The following is a 15,512-nucleotide window of genomic DNA, read 5'->3' as shown; positions in this document are numbered from 1 at the left end:
CTTAGGTATGATTTTTGATTCTTTGAAATTATTATTATTATTATTTTAATATAAGTGATTGGTGCTCTTATTCAAGAAAAGGATCTGTGTACGTCCTCCATCTCCTGTCCAAACCATGGAAACATGTTCCAGGGTCTTAATAAGAGGGATTCAGACACTGGAAAAACATGCTGACATGCAGTTCAGACTGTTGTCTTGTAAATGAAAATCAAGATGACTACAGCATTTCCAGTGTAGCTCAGGAGTTTTTCATTAAATAATAATGCCTCTGTCTGACCTACATCAACAAATGAGACCATCGGCCAGAAGATTTCCATATTTTCCGCTTTAGTAACACATCAACTTTTAAAATACATGCTTTATTCTCAATTAATTTGTCTTTCTTGTTGAATGAAAAAAAAAAAAATAGTTAGGTTGCAGCTGTTGTTCAGTTTTATTCTGGCAGAGGATCATAGGATGTCCACTGAAACGTCGCATACAACAAGTAAGAATAAAATGGCAATGGCATTACAAGATCATGGTCAGAATGTCAGTTTATGGGCACACAATGGTCAAGTGTGTACTGCTGATCAGCAGTGATGGACGTAAATCAATAAATATGTACATTACACAAAAATATCAGAGGCGGTTAGTGCTGGTAGATCACAATGATATTTCAAACCCTGTAAGACTGAACATAAAGGAACATGTATATATAAAAACAATTACAGACCAAACTAAACAGTAAGGAGGTTAATATTTTTGGCTGCTCTGAGTGCAGACTTCATTGCAGTTTCAATCCAGCCGTGTGGTGTGGCTGTGTGTTCTCCTGCGAAGTGCACCCGCCCCTCCCTCTGGAACAGTTCTCTGGCATAGTGTCCCTTTTGGTAGGGGGTGAACAGGGCGAACGCTCCCAGACTGTAAGGATCCAAGCCCCACTTCTTCACCAGGCCCCCTGTGCACAGAGGCCTGATGTACTCTCCGTGGATCTTCACCAAGTCCTCCAGGACCACAGCCATCAGCTCCTCCTCGCTCATCCCCTGGAAGAGCGTGGAGTCGTCGGAGCAGGTGTAAGAAGCCAGGAGGGCTCCTGCAGCTGTACCGGGGAAGCTGTGGCTGGGGTAGTAGATGAAGCGAGAGGGGCGGTCTGTGATGCTCTTCCCTCCTCTGATGCTCTCTTTCTCCCAGAAGCGATCCCTGAAGCTGAGTATCACCTTGGTGGAGCTGGCGTAGTGAACAGAGCGCAGGGCCTCCATCTTGTCCCCGGAAAGGGGGGGCTGGAAGTCAATGAAGAGGGTGGCCTTCGCCGTAGATGTTACCAGGGCATAGTCCACTGTCAGGTTGGTCAGGGAGCCTGAATTACGCCAGTCCTGAAACGTGACCGTCACTTTGCTGCCGCCTGTTTGGTTGATGAGCTTGACCTTGGAGTTGAGGAGGATGGTGGCATTTAACAGCTGGTAGAAAGCCCTCGGCAGGTGGTCAAAGCCGTCTGTCACTTCAAAGTACCTGGAAGAAACCCCCATTAAAAACCTCTCATCATAGTACATCATTAAAGCTGCACCAAGCACTAGTTTTATATCAACAGTTGGTTCAATGACTGTGTTTAATGTTGTGAAAAACCCGCAGAGATCACCTGACTCTGCAGTTGTATGGCAACTGCCTGTCACCAAACAGCACACAAAGCTAGTGACTGGCCTGTGAGCACAGTGGAGGGTGAAACTGTTTGCTAACACTCGCTAAGAAGAGATCAGGTCATTCCTCAGAGGGGAATAGGTGAATCTCTTTGGCAGACACGTCATCAGGTTAGTTAATGATGTACAAAATCTGCTTTCAATCCGATACCATGTAACGCAAGACCAACATCACCGATATCAGTACTTTTTATTATCAAAAAACAAGACTGTATATATATATTCTACATACATTATGTTAATGAATCCGGGAAAAAAAAGGAAAAAAAGATATATATCTTATTTTGTAATAATATAATATTAATATAATATATATTAAACATAACATAGTCCATTGCAATGTGTTAACTACATTAATTATATTAATGAATCCAAAAAAAATAATACATATATATTTTTTTTTATATATGTATATATATATATATGTATACATACATATTATTGTTTTCGGGTTTATTATGTAGTATGTAGTTAACACGTTGCAATGGGCTGAATATGTTACTAAGGTGTCTGTATAAAGTATGTTATATTTACTCAGTTTGACTAAGATATCTTTATTTCACTGTGTATGGCTGGACATTCCCTGCCTCTGACAGACTGCCTGTCAGACCTAACCCACAGTGCACAAGACCCAGTGTGGGAAAACAAGTGTGCAGCTGCTTCAGTTGTTTGGGAGTATGTTGCAGCGCTGTTCTGCTGTGAATTTCCCGAGATGTTTCATTGACTTCTAAACTTCCCCTGACTTCCCATCTGCACAGTGGGTGGAGATAATGACCCTGCTTCTAAATTCCAACAACATGTCTCTTCTTATTTCCCACTATGCTCCTGTAAGAGATTAAATAAAGCCAACTGCAAAGTTCTTGAATTGTGGATGTAGCACTGTAGGTTATTTATTTTGTTGTTTAGTTGTTTATTTAGTGTCCAAGCAAAAATATTTTACTTTCTACTTTATTGTTATATTAAATAACAAATGTATTATGTGACACAAAAGACTGAAAAGGTAATCCAAGTTAGGTCTGCAGGCTGTGTGCTGCCAGCAGACACGTAATAAAAAATGGTCAAATGAATATTTCTTACTCAGTGTTGTCGTTGATGTCTGACTGTATGTACAGCATCTCTATCAGTGACGTGTAGAAGAGGCTGTTTTCATTCAGGATGTCCCCGATCATCCTCAAGGCACCGCGACTCAGGTTGCCCTCCTTCACCAGGTATTCCTGTCAGCAGTGAAACATAACGCGTGAACATTTCCATTCAGAGTCGAGCTGTGACCTGCTGTGAGTCAGGTTGAAATAAATAAATCTTCACCTTTACTGTGTAGGAATCATATTTATCCAACATGGCGCTGCAGCCCATTCTCTTCAGGTCTTCTCTCACCTGTGCACAGATTACATAACTGTAACTTACATATTCTCGTGCAGTAAAACAAATACTTAACTTACCAAAGTAAAGCTATACTATCAATGAGTGGAATGTGTACAAACCTTCCAGAGTGTCTGACTGAAAAGTTGAGCCGCTGACTTCCCCCTCTCTCTCCCATTCAAGCTGTAGTTGAGCACAGCAGGGTTGTCTTCCACAGCGTACGTTTTCTGAAGCACACCATTAACCAAATAGTAGGTGTTGATGTCGTCTTCGATGAAGGGGTTTAACGAAATGTGTAATTTGGAAGCGAAAGACAGCAAAATCCTGTGGAATAGAAATTACATATCAATATATATAATATGTATGTAACATGTATGTTCTTCTAGGTAACACCTATTGTGGATGAAGCATCTTGGTCTGAGGTGTCCAAACTTCTTACTTTGGACAAAACTGAAACTTAATCAAGGGCCAATGATTATGCATTAGCATTTTTACTTCACAAACTGTTACAGTACAGTTTTTTAAATCAATTTTCATTTATTCATCATTTTTCACTAGAGACATCAGGTGGACCAAACCACACCACACCACCACCAGGCCAACTTTGGCCCACAGGCCCCATTTTGAGGAGCTGTGATGAAAGATTCTGCGTTGAATTATAACTGAAATGGATTTCCACCCAAAAAGTTATATTATCTTAAAATACTTATAATGACATCTGTTCCCTTCCCTCGTTAAATATCTCAGAATCTATGAATCTATATATATATATATATATATATATATATATATATATATATATATATATATATATATATATATATATATATATTTGCAAAGTCTGCTGAATAGTGGACCATGATTTCTTTGATCTATTTTCGATGTCACAAATCATGTATTATGCCATTCTGATTGGTATGATGAGTAGTATTGATGAGTATTGTTGCCCCCGTAAGCAAACTCTTCATTTCTCACACAGACGGCAGGGCACACTCTGACCTACAAAGCCACAAAGGAAACTAAAGTGGCACAACGAAGCGTGGGAATGTCTTCTTGCTGTAACCTGCAGAACACATGAATTACCTTCAGCTATTATCATATAAAAAAGTGTCACTCCATAACTCTGTGTTGTTGACTTCTGGACATGAGCAGTTTAAAGCAAAATTTGCCTCTTAAAATCAGCACAGGGAAAATGTACATTTACACTGAACACTTAATGTGAAAACAGCCTTCAGAGTCAAACTCTGCACATACAGTATGTCAGTCTGCTCTGTGAGGCTCAAACATTCTACTGTACACACATTATTGACTGAAGGGGGACTTTAAAGCTGCATTAGTTGATATCTTGCCACATGGGGGCAGCGCTGTAAACGTAATACAAATGTAAACTTTGCGAGTATTATCAACTCGCAAAGTTGATTTGGCAAATGTGTTCCCAAACAGCTGCCTAATGAGACATTAAGTCATACTCCTGGGCACCTGCTCCAGAGCCTAAATTGATTTGAAAATAAGTTATTTACACTTTTTTCAAGACAGAAATCTCAGTTTATGTCCAGCCACATATCAAGGTTGTAAATAACGTCTTTCAAAGTCAATTTGGGGTTGTTAGGCTTCCTGAGACCTAGGTTACACTTGACCAGCTGAATGGAGCCATTTCATATCCATTTTTGTATGTTTTTTAATGTTCAGGTGATGCCTTAATTTTCATTTTTGGTTAACTGTTCCTTTAAATATTGCATTTAATTGAGTAGTTGAGTAATAAGTGGCTTCAGTTTTTTGTTGATGGAACAAAGTGTCTTAAAATCATCAGTCCATTAATGCCAGTGTCATTTTACGATCCCAGCTGACAATCAAAAGAGACAATCCTGTACTCACTTATGAAAGCTTGGGATCCTCATGGCGCCCATTTCAGCGTACCAGCCCTCCTTTCTGTTCCTGAAGGTCTCCACCCGGCCTCCAATACGGCCACTGGCTTCTATTATGGTCACCTTGTTGTGCATGAGGACACACAGGCGACACACTCTGAGTATTCGCTCAGCAAACAAATGTTGACAGTAATGACGAAATCATCCTTTCCTCACTCTAAATGACTTTACCTTGTGTCCGGCATCTTCTAAAAACTTGGCAGCGGTCAGTCCAGCGATGCCCCCGCCGATGATTGCTACGTGACGGGGTGTCTTAGAGGCAGGGAGACCTTTATCCACGATGCCAAGGAGCTCGCTGTAGTCAGTGTCCTGCAGGCACTCGTACAGAGGGTCTCCAAAGATCCCACTCACAGCAAAAACCACAACCCCGACTAGAACCAGAGGAACTGACGGAGGAGGAACATATCGGTTCAAGTGATGAGGTCAAAGCATCATACTCTCACTCATACATCATACTTTAATGGCTGAAGCTGAACCCCTTCCTCTCAGTGATCACCATGCACACACAAACTTCTAGTTTTCACTGTCAAGTGCTGAGCAGACAAACATCACATCTCAAAGCAGAACTAACGCTTTATGACAAATCACATAAAAATGTCCCGGCCACACTACATTTTCACAATAATCCATGTGTATTGCACAATCAGCTCTCTCTTCCACACTGCAGATTTATCATCATTGCATGCACATGTCAAGGATGAATTGCAGCATGACCTTTACAAAGGTGTTATATAATAGTAGTTCATTGAACACTTACAGAACTTGCACAGTGCCATGTGAGGGATCATCTTGAGTATGGAGCCCCACAGTCTGGACTTCTCCCTGCTGTTGAGACTGACACTGTGAGAGGAAAATGAAACCTACAGAAGACAAGCAGGCTACATGTTAAGTGAAACTGCTCAGACAAATAAAAGTGAAATATACCACTGAACTAAATGTGTTCCTTTTCAAAAAACACGGAAAAATACATTCAATGTGGTTGGCACATGTTAAGTAAATGCAAATAACACATGTATGTGCATTAGTAAATCATCTAAAATCAGAAGAGAAACAGATGCATCTCAGACTAGACTGTCATTCCACTCACCTGTATCAAAGGTAAAGTCTCGTAAGTTGTTGTAAGCCTATGCATGGCTGAGGACAAATGACAGAGTCCCTGATAAAGCTAACCCTTCAGTGCTGTCTCTCCATACCTAAGTCGCCTGGAAAACCTGGAAGTGTGGTATGTGTGAAATTGCACACAACGTAATTTTAATGAGACTGTGTGGCTCCTCAGGTCTTCCAGAAATATTTTCCCACACCGGCTCGAGAGTCAACCACACTGAACAAATCAGATTAGTGAGGTTATACTAGTCATCAGCATACCTCATTTCCTCCATCTTCACTCATTTCAATATCTGACCTGAGAGAGCTCATTCAGTGGTCTCCAAAAAAGCCCGAGGCAAACATAAAGCATCACTTCAAACATACTTCACAAAACACAGTACAATGTAAGATTTAATTACAAAGATCCTTTCATTTGTATTTTCTTTAAAAAAAAAAAAAAAAAAAAATGGTTTAACTACTCACTTGTGAAAATGTGTTGTCTTTGTTGCCAGAAGCAAGCAGTCCCAACTTCCACCTTTCCTGTCTAACTACAGAGACCAGAACACAGACACTTTTTGTATCCGTCAGTAAATGAAACCAAAAGCCAGAGGAAGGAGAACAAGTTTCACTATCTTTACATCACGGCGCATTGAAATGTATTGTACACTGAGAAAGCTGAGCAAATGCTCAATAAGCACTTTTGAGGAAACTGGAAGTGATGAAAGAACGCACCCTGATAAAAACAAAGGAGGAGAAGAGCGGGAAACCCACAACTTCTATAAAAACCTTTACTCTGGAAAACCACACACGGCAGCTGGGGGAAGTCTGTGATTCAGATCCCCAAGAATTCCAGTTGGCTGCTGTGTTGCCGCAGAGCCTGATGTGGAACTCAACAGTGTGGTTGCTGCTTTTATACATGACTTGGAGAGAATGATACTCACCTGACCTGCTAATGAGGCTCAGGTGCTGAGCAAACTGTCTAGCAGTATACAAATGACTATGTCTAACAGTACACAAACGACTATGTCTTGCAGTTATATCGATGATGACAAATGATGCATAGCTGACAGCAGCACTGTCTGAGGGCAACGGGCAGGTTTTATTTGACATTTTATCAGCATAAGTTAAAAATACTGAGTTCACTGAACTCATGAGGCTTTAGGAGTTAAGTCAGCCATGTTAATGTATAATGTGTAGGATAAAGCTCTCCCAACACCCTGAGAAGTCAGACAGAGGTCTTTGCTACAGGGTCAGCTAAATGAAAGTGTGCTAAATAATTGAGTACAAGTGAAAAAGAATAAAAGATAGACACAATTAACACAAAGCAGACAGCTGTTTTCAGTATCAATATTTGATGCTTCCTGCGCAGTACCAAACAGCAGACAGCAGAGTGAACATCTAACATAAGAAGCTAACGTTAAAGAAGCAGATATTTCACTTAGGGGTTGGTGGAGAGCAAACCAATGAATCAAAAGAGAGTGAAAATATTGTATTTGGATCAATCAGAAAACCAGAAACATCAGTGACTGTTCATGTTGCTGGATGTGTAAATAATACACTGTTTGCTGACCCATTCACTCCCCAAGTGGTTAAAAACATGTTATTGGAAGATTTTAGAGAAACAGTTTGTGCTGCTGGTTATTTCACCGGATTTTTTCCCAAGAGTGATGTGACAGTATCATCACACTCCTGTCTGTGGTCAGTATGGAGCCCAGAGACGATTAGCCTAGCAAAGCATAAACCATTTCAGAGGGGGGTTAGGGTTACCTGCTTACCTGACTCTGTCCCAAGTCCAACATTTTTCAACCAGCACCCCTGAAGGTCTCTCAGTAACATATATCTTGTATAAAAGAACCGTTCACCCAAAATGAAAATTCAATCATTACCTACTCCCCCCACTTGCAGCATTTTCCTAAATAATTGAAGTGGATGGGGACTTGATTTTAAATGAATAATAATAAAAAAAAACAACAGGAAAAAAACAACAAAAAATGTCTCCATCCAGCTTGAATGGTGTAATCTAAATCTTGGGAAGCCCTGAGCCCCTCAACACAAGATAGAGCACATACACCCACTTCAAACTGGGTGCACGCTAACACTTTTAGCTTAGCAGCTACGGTGAAGATTTTAGCTTTTAAAACTGATTTTTTCAAGTCAATTTGGGATCTTGGGGCTTCCGTAACAAGCTGTGAGAAGACATTTCATCTTTTTGTTTTTCCATTTTTTTTATGTTGTAAAACAAGTACCCAGCTACTTCAGTTGTTTAGGAGAGGGCTACAACGCTGTTTAGCTGTGAAGCTCCAGAAATGTTTTGTTGAATACTAAACTTATACAGGACTTTCCATCGGCATGGGGTTGAGAAAGTCGTGACTTAATTTAAATTTTTTATGGGAACAATCCTTTAATCTCAGCACAAAAACATTCATGCAAGCAGGTACACCACACTGTGGAACCCCTATTGTCCTTTTAACATTTATGTTTGTAGCGAGCTTCAGAGGGGCTAACAGGCCGACTCTGATCTTAACTTAAAAGAGATTTAGCTGTCTGTGCCTGCTCCCAGTGTTTATGCTAAACTAAGACAAATTAAGATAAATTCAGCTGAGCGAATCACGTCCCAGCTCCTGCTCTGAACTTGGCAAACAGATATGAGAGTGATACTGTATCTTCTCATTCCACTCTAATAAAAGTTGCAATATGTGAATTTTTGTGAATGTAAGATTTTGTCAACATCATACTTTAAACTGCTCAGGTCCAGAAGTCAACAACATAGAGTTATGGAGTGACACTTTTTAAAATATGATAATAGCTGAAGGTAATTCATGTGCTCTGCAGCACAGAAAAAGGACATCCCCACCCTTTGTTGTGCCACTTTCGTTTCCTCAGTGGCTTTGTAGGTCAGATTGTGACCCGCCATCGATGTGAGAAGTGAAGAACAATGCTCCCACACATAACATCATAATGGCATAACATAAAAGACATTTGAAGGGCTATACATGTGTCAGTAATTTAATATGTAAATAGGTAAATGAATATACAAATGTTCATAAACATATATAAGTGAATGAATATATACATTAAACATTTACATATTCAATTTCTCATTTAATTTGTGCTTCATGTATGGTGAATATAAAATCATCTTACTTTTAACACGACCATATATATATATATATATATATATATATATATATATATATATATATATATATATATATATATATAACAATTGTTTGTATTTCAGCTCACTCTTACTCTTACACACCATTTATCACTATTTATCAACAGGCCAATTTATGGCAATTCACTCTCCATAAAGAGAGCCCGAACCACCTGCCACCTGCCACGCATGTTTGATACAGGCCTATTTATTGGAGCATTTTTCCTCAGTATTATTCAGGCTACTCTGTTATCAAATGTACAGCTCTCAGCAGCAGGTGACACTCTTCGACAAAGATTAAACACGAGTGTTTTGACTGTGTACATCTGGAGACAAACTCCTCATATTAGTTGTTGTGAGGAGATCATCTGCACCAAAAAGTTGCTCAATGAAACAACATATCCCATGAGCCTTAGCCGCTGACAAAGCCTCACGGGAGCTGTAGTTGTTGACGCAAGCAAAAGCAACCCACGTTTCATCCCAATCTTTTAAAAGCAGCATATGTTCATAGCTTTTCGTCCTGCTTTTGTATTTTTCTGACGACCTCACTGTCTCTCCTCCAAAGTGTTTCGAGGTGCGTCGGTGTCACGGGGAGGCTTTCTCATCACGTATACGTCATGGTACAGGAAGTAAACAAACCAGCTCACGAGACCTCCTTGGACTGCCATGACAGCTCGTGCAGGTTCAGTATTTTCCTCCTCTGTTTAAATCAGCCAGCAGCCAGGGGACTTATCTCTGCGATAGGAGGCTGCTTTACTTGTTGCGCTGTGCTGCGATGTGTTTTGTAGCCGGCTAAGAGGAGCCTGGTTTGACTTACTTCAGTCGATGTGTCCGAGCCTAACGCCACAAATCTCTATTAAAATATTCGACGATTTAAAGAAAACATTATTATTGGCAAAGTGGGACACCTCACAGGGCATGATTGAAGACCTCAAAGAAATCACAAGGATATTCTCTTCACTTCGGCTTTAATGTACTACACGAAAAAGCAATGTAGTCGGTCATATATCGACTTTTTTATCTCCTCGCCTTTCATTTGTATTCTTCCTCCACTCCTAATGAACCGTGGAGACTGACAGCGTGCTATGGAGTGAGCTTATTCATACAGTAGATGTTATGTTGAAATATATTGCTCCAGGTCGAACAGCCTGCTGGCCGAATGTTCCGCTGCTGCGTGTAATGCAGTCGGTTAGCATTAAAACATGCATATCGCGCTTATACTCGTCATTTAACAGACAACAGCAAATTTGTACAATTCGTGAGCGGGGTCTGGTGTCGCGTTTTCTCAGAAGAGAAGATAACGGTGCGCGTCAAGGCCAGCGTTAGTCAAACACTTTATCCAGCTGCTGGAGGTTATTGGGACTGATAAATACAGATAAACAAATAATAATAATGTGACTGAAGTCTTTCTGGGTTCATGATAAAGCTAATGAACACTCGTTTACTGCCGAGACATCGTGCAAACTAACGTTAGCAGCTAGCATGAATATGTTTTGGCTTTGCTGTTTAATCCACGTAATGGGTCGTTTATCATTAAAGAGGCCAAACGAAGTTATGCAAATCATGCGGTTTAAACTAACACCATTCATGTAATCAGTTTTTACTATCTTAACAGTCTGTAGTAACTATTGAAGCTAAATTACACAAACACCTGAGTAGTGCTTTGTTTCTGTGGCGTTGGTCATAATACTGTTTTCTACCCTGTCTTTGATATTGACACACAAACACAATTCATTCAAAACGCTCAATTCATTTTTGCCCCTGGCCCTCTTTGCAGGTTGGCGACCATGAATTCCTCCTCTTGAATTCACGTTGATCACATACTGACATGCATGCAGCTTCTCAGTCTGTTTCAAATGATATACCTAATCTGTATCCCCCTGTGTTTTTGTTTTTGAAGATGTGATGTTGTGCTGGCATGCATGAGCTCCACATCTCATCTTGAAAGTGTCACAGGAGACAGTAATCCCCACGGTGCCATGGCTGAGGTGTTGGGACAGAGGAGCGTGTTGGGCTTTGGTGTGGTGTTGGCATGGTTGGTGCTGTTCCACCTGCTGGTCAACATCTGGCTGCTGTGCGTGTTCACCAGCCTGCTGGTAGTGCTCGGTGGCTGGCTCGGCTCGCAGGCCGTCCTGGAGTCCAACAGTGTGGTCCACCTGGAGAGGTTTATCACCCTGGAGCAGGTACAGTTAAGTTCCAGTGTAGGCACGGTTTTAAGCATTTTATCGGGTTTACTTGGCAGACCTTGCTTGCTTTTGATTGGAACGGGGGCCCATTTGTATTGCCACTATTGTTTAATTTAAATTTACTTTGCTATGCTAAATTTCAGGTTCAGCCGTCTGTGGAGGATGAGCATCACTTGGACCAAGAGATTCACAACACAGTGAGGAAAATCATCAGGGACTTTGTCTCATCCTGGTACTCCACTGTGTCCTCCGAAAGTGGTTTTGAAACAGAAGTCCAGGAGGCCATGATTTCTATGGCCATGGAGCTGAAGATACGTGCAAGACAAGTCGACAGGAAGGTACTTTGACTAAAGACATGAGAGCCCTGCAGAGTGTTGCCGTGTGTTCGCCTACACAGGGTGTAATTGTGTAACACTTTCTGCAGTGACCTGATTTCTGATATGTCACGTTAATGTAGACATCTATTCTCCTGATTTGAATGGAAGAGTTTTGTTTTTTTTTACTACAGAACATGGACACTTTTCGATCTTGATAATTAGTTTAGACACATTGAAAAGCATGGGACCTTCCTCAAAATATTCAGTTGTTTCCGTTAACATGAACTGTTATGCATTACAGTATGTAATAACTAACAAAGATCTGTAATTGATAACATTTAATTAATTATTTTTGTATAATTAATATCTATTAATAATATGAGGCATTTTGAGGTTTTCCTGGCTCAAAACTGTTGAGCTGCAGAGCCATCAATTTTATAACAATCAGCTGAAACATGCAGCAGGTTGTAAACAGATGCACAAGGCCACATCTTTCTGTTCTGCCTTTGGCAATTGCTCTCAACATTTTTACCCTGTGACCACTCAATACATGTTATGGCTTCAGTTTGGACATGAGCTGCGATCAGTTTAACCAAAATAATATATATTTGAATCACTGCAGGAGCTGACCCAAAAGATCCTGGATCTGTTTGGCTGCCACCTGCAGGACTACATCAGAGCCAAGGAGCTGGTGAGCAGCCAGCAGACTCCCCCGGCGGGAGAGTGGACCAGTGAGAACAAGCAGTTGTGGAAAGCATATTCCAAGGTTACCGCACCTCATCTCGCCATGACCAGTGATGCAGTTGAATTAAACTACATCAGAGCAGTTGGAGATATGTTGCTGCATGTTTTGGTTCCACCACCACACTTGGAGAGCCGCACAGGACGTTTTGTTGTTGGAGAGCTCATCACCTGCAACGTTCTGCTCCCTCTTATTGACAAATTGTCTGACCCTGACTGGTTAAACAGTCTCATGATCGAAATATTCACCAAGTCTAGCAAACCACAGGAGCCAGTTACAACAGAGACTTCATCACCACAACTGCCACCTCCACCTGCTGAATCAGAGCCGGCTCCACTACAAGACTCAGCGCATGCACCTCAAAAGAATAATGAAGTTTCTCCACCTCGAGCTGAGACTGAAATGTTTATTGACACAGAAATGGCCACGCCTGAGCTTGCTGCCTATGATGTGACTGACTCAGAGGAGGTGGACTGTCCACAAAACAACATGGAGGAAGAAGAACCAACTCAACCATTTTTAAGGCATTACATGAGAGGAGGCAAATTAAATCCGTTTTACCAGGAAAATGACTCTGACCTGGACTCTCCTTCGGTTGACTATAAACAAAGTTCCATTGATTCCCTGCTCATGATAGGCCAAGAGGAGGGCGTGTATGACAGACTGACAGAATGTGCCACATCTGCTGAGAGCAATAATGGCATGGACCTGGAGGATGTTTGCCCCAGTCCAGTGGATGGCTCCTGCCCTAAAGTCCTGGTAAATTCACATCCAGTAGAGTATCGTAATGGCTGCGGCCCTTCACCAGGTCGCACAGCAGAGGGAACTCCTACTATGAGCGGCCAGCAGGACCTGGAGATTGAAAGCAGTTGCCCTTCTGTGAACCCAGCCAGAGGGCTCCTCCTGGGTGTAGAACAGAGTGGGCTGGTTACTGCCAGTGAGCTGACTGAAGTCAGTCCATTGCAGGCCTCTTCTCCCATGCCCTCGTTTAGTTTTGAGCCCCTCAGCAGCCCTGATGGACCAGTCATCATCCAGAACCTCCGCATCACTGGCACCATCACAGCCAAGGAACACCGTGGAACAGGCTCACACCCCTACACTCTTTACACTATCAAAGTAAGTAGATGACCCCACCTATATCTGTATCTCCTTCCTCATTAATCATCACTGCACTTTTCCAGGTGCAACATGTCGGCAGAATCGTTATCTTTGCGATCCAGTTGTTCTATGGTGTGCTCTGTGGTGTGGTTCTAGTGGCACTAGGCTGAAAAATAACTAGCCGTAGAGATTTTCTTTTTTTTTTTTATTATTTATTTGGAGTGGACATGTAAATACACCAGCATAGCAACAGTAGTAAAAATAAAAACAAATGTCCTTCCGGTTTTCTTTGTTTTAAATCCAGAAAAAGCGCATCACCAATCATCCAGGCATACGAGTCCAAAGAAAGTATACTCATGGATCGTGGATCAAATGGATCAAAACAATATTACCAGTGAGATCAAATAAAGTCTGCTCTCGTGGGGGCTATGAATGAAAATCCAGTTGTTCCAGTTTGGTAAAATTTGTCCTTTTGGATTCTTAATTGATAGGTCAGTTTTTCCATCCTAAGTATCTCCAGAGTAATTCCAATCCAATCATCCATGGTAGGCTGAATCAGGCTTAACCATCTCCTTGTAATGTTTTCTTACTTGCCACCAAGAGTATTTGCAGCAGCTTTATCTCGCTCCTACATTCCAAAACAGAGACAAGACCTAGGTACAGAACATCAAAACTCAACATTTTTAAAAATAACCCTTTAAATGGTGACTACTGGTGAGATTTAAAAAATATATATATTTTTAGAATTTCAGAATCAGAATCTAAGACATGAGAAAAAATAGTGTTGCTGCTTGAAAATATGTTAACCTCTTGAAAATCGGTTTTAAAATAACTTGGGGTGTAGTGCTTTCACTGTGTGCAATTTAAATTCGCCGTTCGCCCCCTGTGATATTAAACCTACAAAAATCATGTCTTTTTTTGTTTTTTTTAGCGGAGGCAGTTGGGCCCCAGGTGCACGTGGGCCCCTGGGCCTGTGCCCATAAAGCCAATTGGGTAATCCGGCCTTGAATGTATAAAGTGTTATTATCATTGGCATGGGAAAGAGCTGTGTATAGTTTAGATATGGAGTTAGAGGGGGTCATGGTCATGGCATTTTTCGGAATGTGGTAAAATTCTGATTCAACATCTGAAAGGTCGGCCAATTTGCATTCATGATCAATATATGATCGTAATTGCAAGGATCTATGAAATTCGTTTTGTGCCAAGCCATGTTTGTCCCGCAAGGTCTCAAAGCTGTGCACAGTGTTTCTTTGAATAATTGAAAGGAGTGTTGTGAGACCATGCATTGTCCATGATTTAAATCTAGGGTCGTATCTGTTGGGAATAAAATCTGAGTCATAAGCAAACCATCTGAACGTTCTCAACATTCTATGTATCTCACAAGTATTGATTACCTTCTGCTAGACTTGAAATGTGTGGGTCAACCAGGGGTTCCCCAACTTGTCCAAATGACACATCAGACCCTTATCCACTATTACAGCTTGGATGGGGAACTGATTTGACAGGTTGGACTCCAGCTCCTTCCACCTAGCTATATGTTTCATTACACCAGTATAAAAGGGAGCTATTTGTGCAGCAAAATAATAATTCCTTAGACAAGGGAGACCCAACCCTCCCCTTTCCTTGGTGAGTTGAAGGGTGGCATATTTAATCCTTGGTTTCCAGCCCTGCCAAATAAATCTGGAGATCCATTTGTCCCATTCCCTGAATTGATTTTCACTCACCTCCTATAGGCAAGTTTCTAAAAAGGTAAAGTAGTCGGGGAAGCATATTCATGCAACTTATCCTAGAACTAAGGCTCAAGAAGGGGACCAGATTCCTGTGTAGATCAGCTTTTATACTGGAGGATATTGGCTCATAGTTTGTCTGGAAAAGCCCTGAGTTGGATGATTTAATATTCCCAATTTACCAATTTAGCTTAAATTTCTTACATAAAGTTGCAGAAGCTGCATAATTAAGTGTCATCGCCTGA

General features: G+C 41.1%; 2 protein-coding genes across 4 annotated transcripts in view; one reads left to right on the top strand and one right to left on the bottom strand.

The window, feature by feature from the left end:
* Positions 1 to 310: 310 nt before the first annotated feature.
* Positions 311 to 6,903, bottom strand: il4i1 (interleukin 4 induced 1). 3 transcript variants are annotated; one of them, XM_030441512.1, is made up of 9 exons: positions 6,773 to 6,798; positions 6,524 to 6,611; positions 5,712 to 5,814; positions 5,126 to 5,340; positions 4,905 to 5,017; positions 3,152 to 3,353; positions 2,976 to 3,044; positions 2,748 to 2,884; positions 311 to 1,485 (listed from the first exon to the last, which is right to left on the bottom strand). In XM_030441512.1, the coding sequence occupies exons 3-9, from the start codon at positions 5,740 to 5,742 to the stop codon at positions 717 to 719; spliced, it is 1,536 nt and encodes a 511-aa protein (XP_030297372.1). In that variant the 5' UTR covers positions 5,743 to 5,814; positions 6,524 to 6,611; positions 6,773 to 6,798; the 3' UTR covers positions 311 to 716. The 3 variants fall into 3 exon arrangements, with proteins under 3 accessions (XP_030297372.1, XP_030297367.1, XP_030297363.1); XM_030441507.1 differs by having other exon boundaries at positions 6,524 to 6,903; XM_030441503.1 differs by lacking the exons at positions 6,524 to 6,611; positions 6,773 to 6,798 and adding an exon at positions 6,042 to 6,336.
* Positions 6,904 to 9,655: 2,752 nt separating this feature from the next.
* snx19b (sorting nexin 19b) overlaps positions 9,656 to 15,512 on the top strand; it is a 41,465-nt gene continuing 35,608 nt past the window's right edge. The window contains exons 1-4 of the mRNA XM_030398237.1: positions 9,656 to 9,879; positions 11,098 to 11,380; positions 11,527 to 11,721; positions 12,323 to 13,558. Of these exons, the coding sequence (XP_030254097.1) occupies positions 9,815 to 9,879; positions 11,098 to 11,380; positions 11,527 to 11,721; positions 12,323 to 13,558 (1,779 nt within the window). The 5' untranslated portion in view covers positions 9,656 to 9,814. The remainder of the gene's footprint in view (positions 9,880 to 11,097; positions 11,381 to 11,526; positions 11,722 to 12,322; positions 13,559 to 15,512) is intronic.

The sequence above is a fragment of the Sparus aurata genome, chromosome 2, assembly GCF_900880675.1.
Source record: "Sparus aurata chromosome 2, fSpaAur1.1, whole genome shotgun sequence".
In the NCBI taxonomy this organism is placed as follows: Eukaryota; Metazoa; Chordata; class Actinopteri; order Spariformes; family Sparidae; genus Sparus; species Sparus aurata.
The sequence above is the reverse complement of the archived record's forward strand: the minus strand, read 5'-3'. Positions and strand labels throughout refer to the sequence as shown.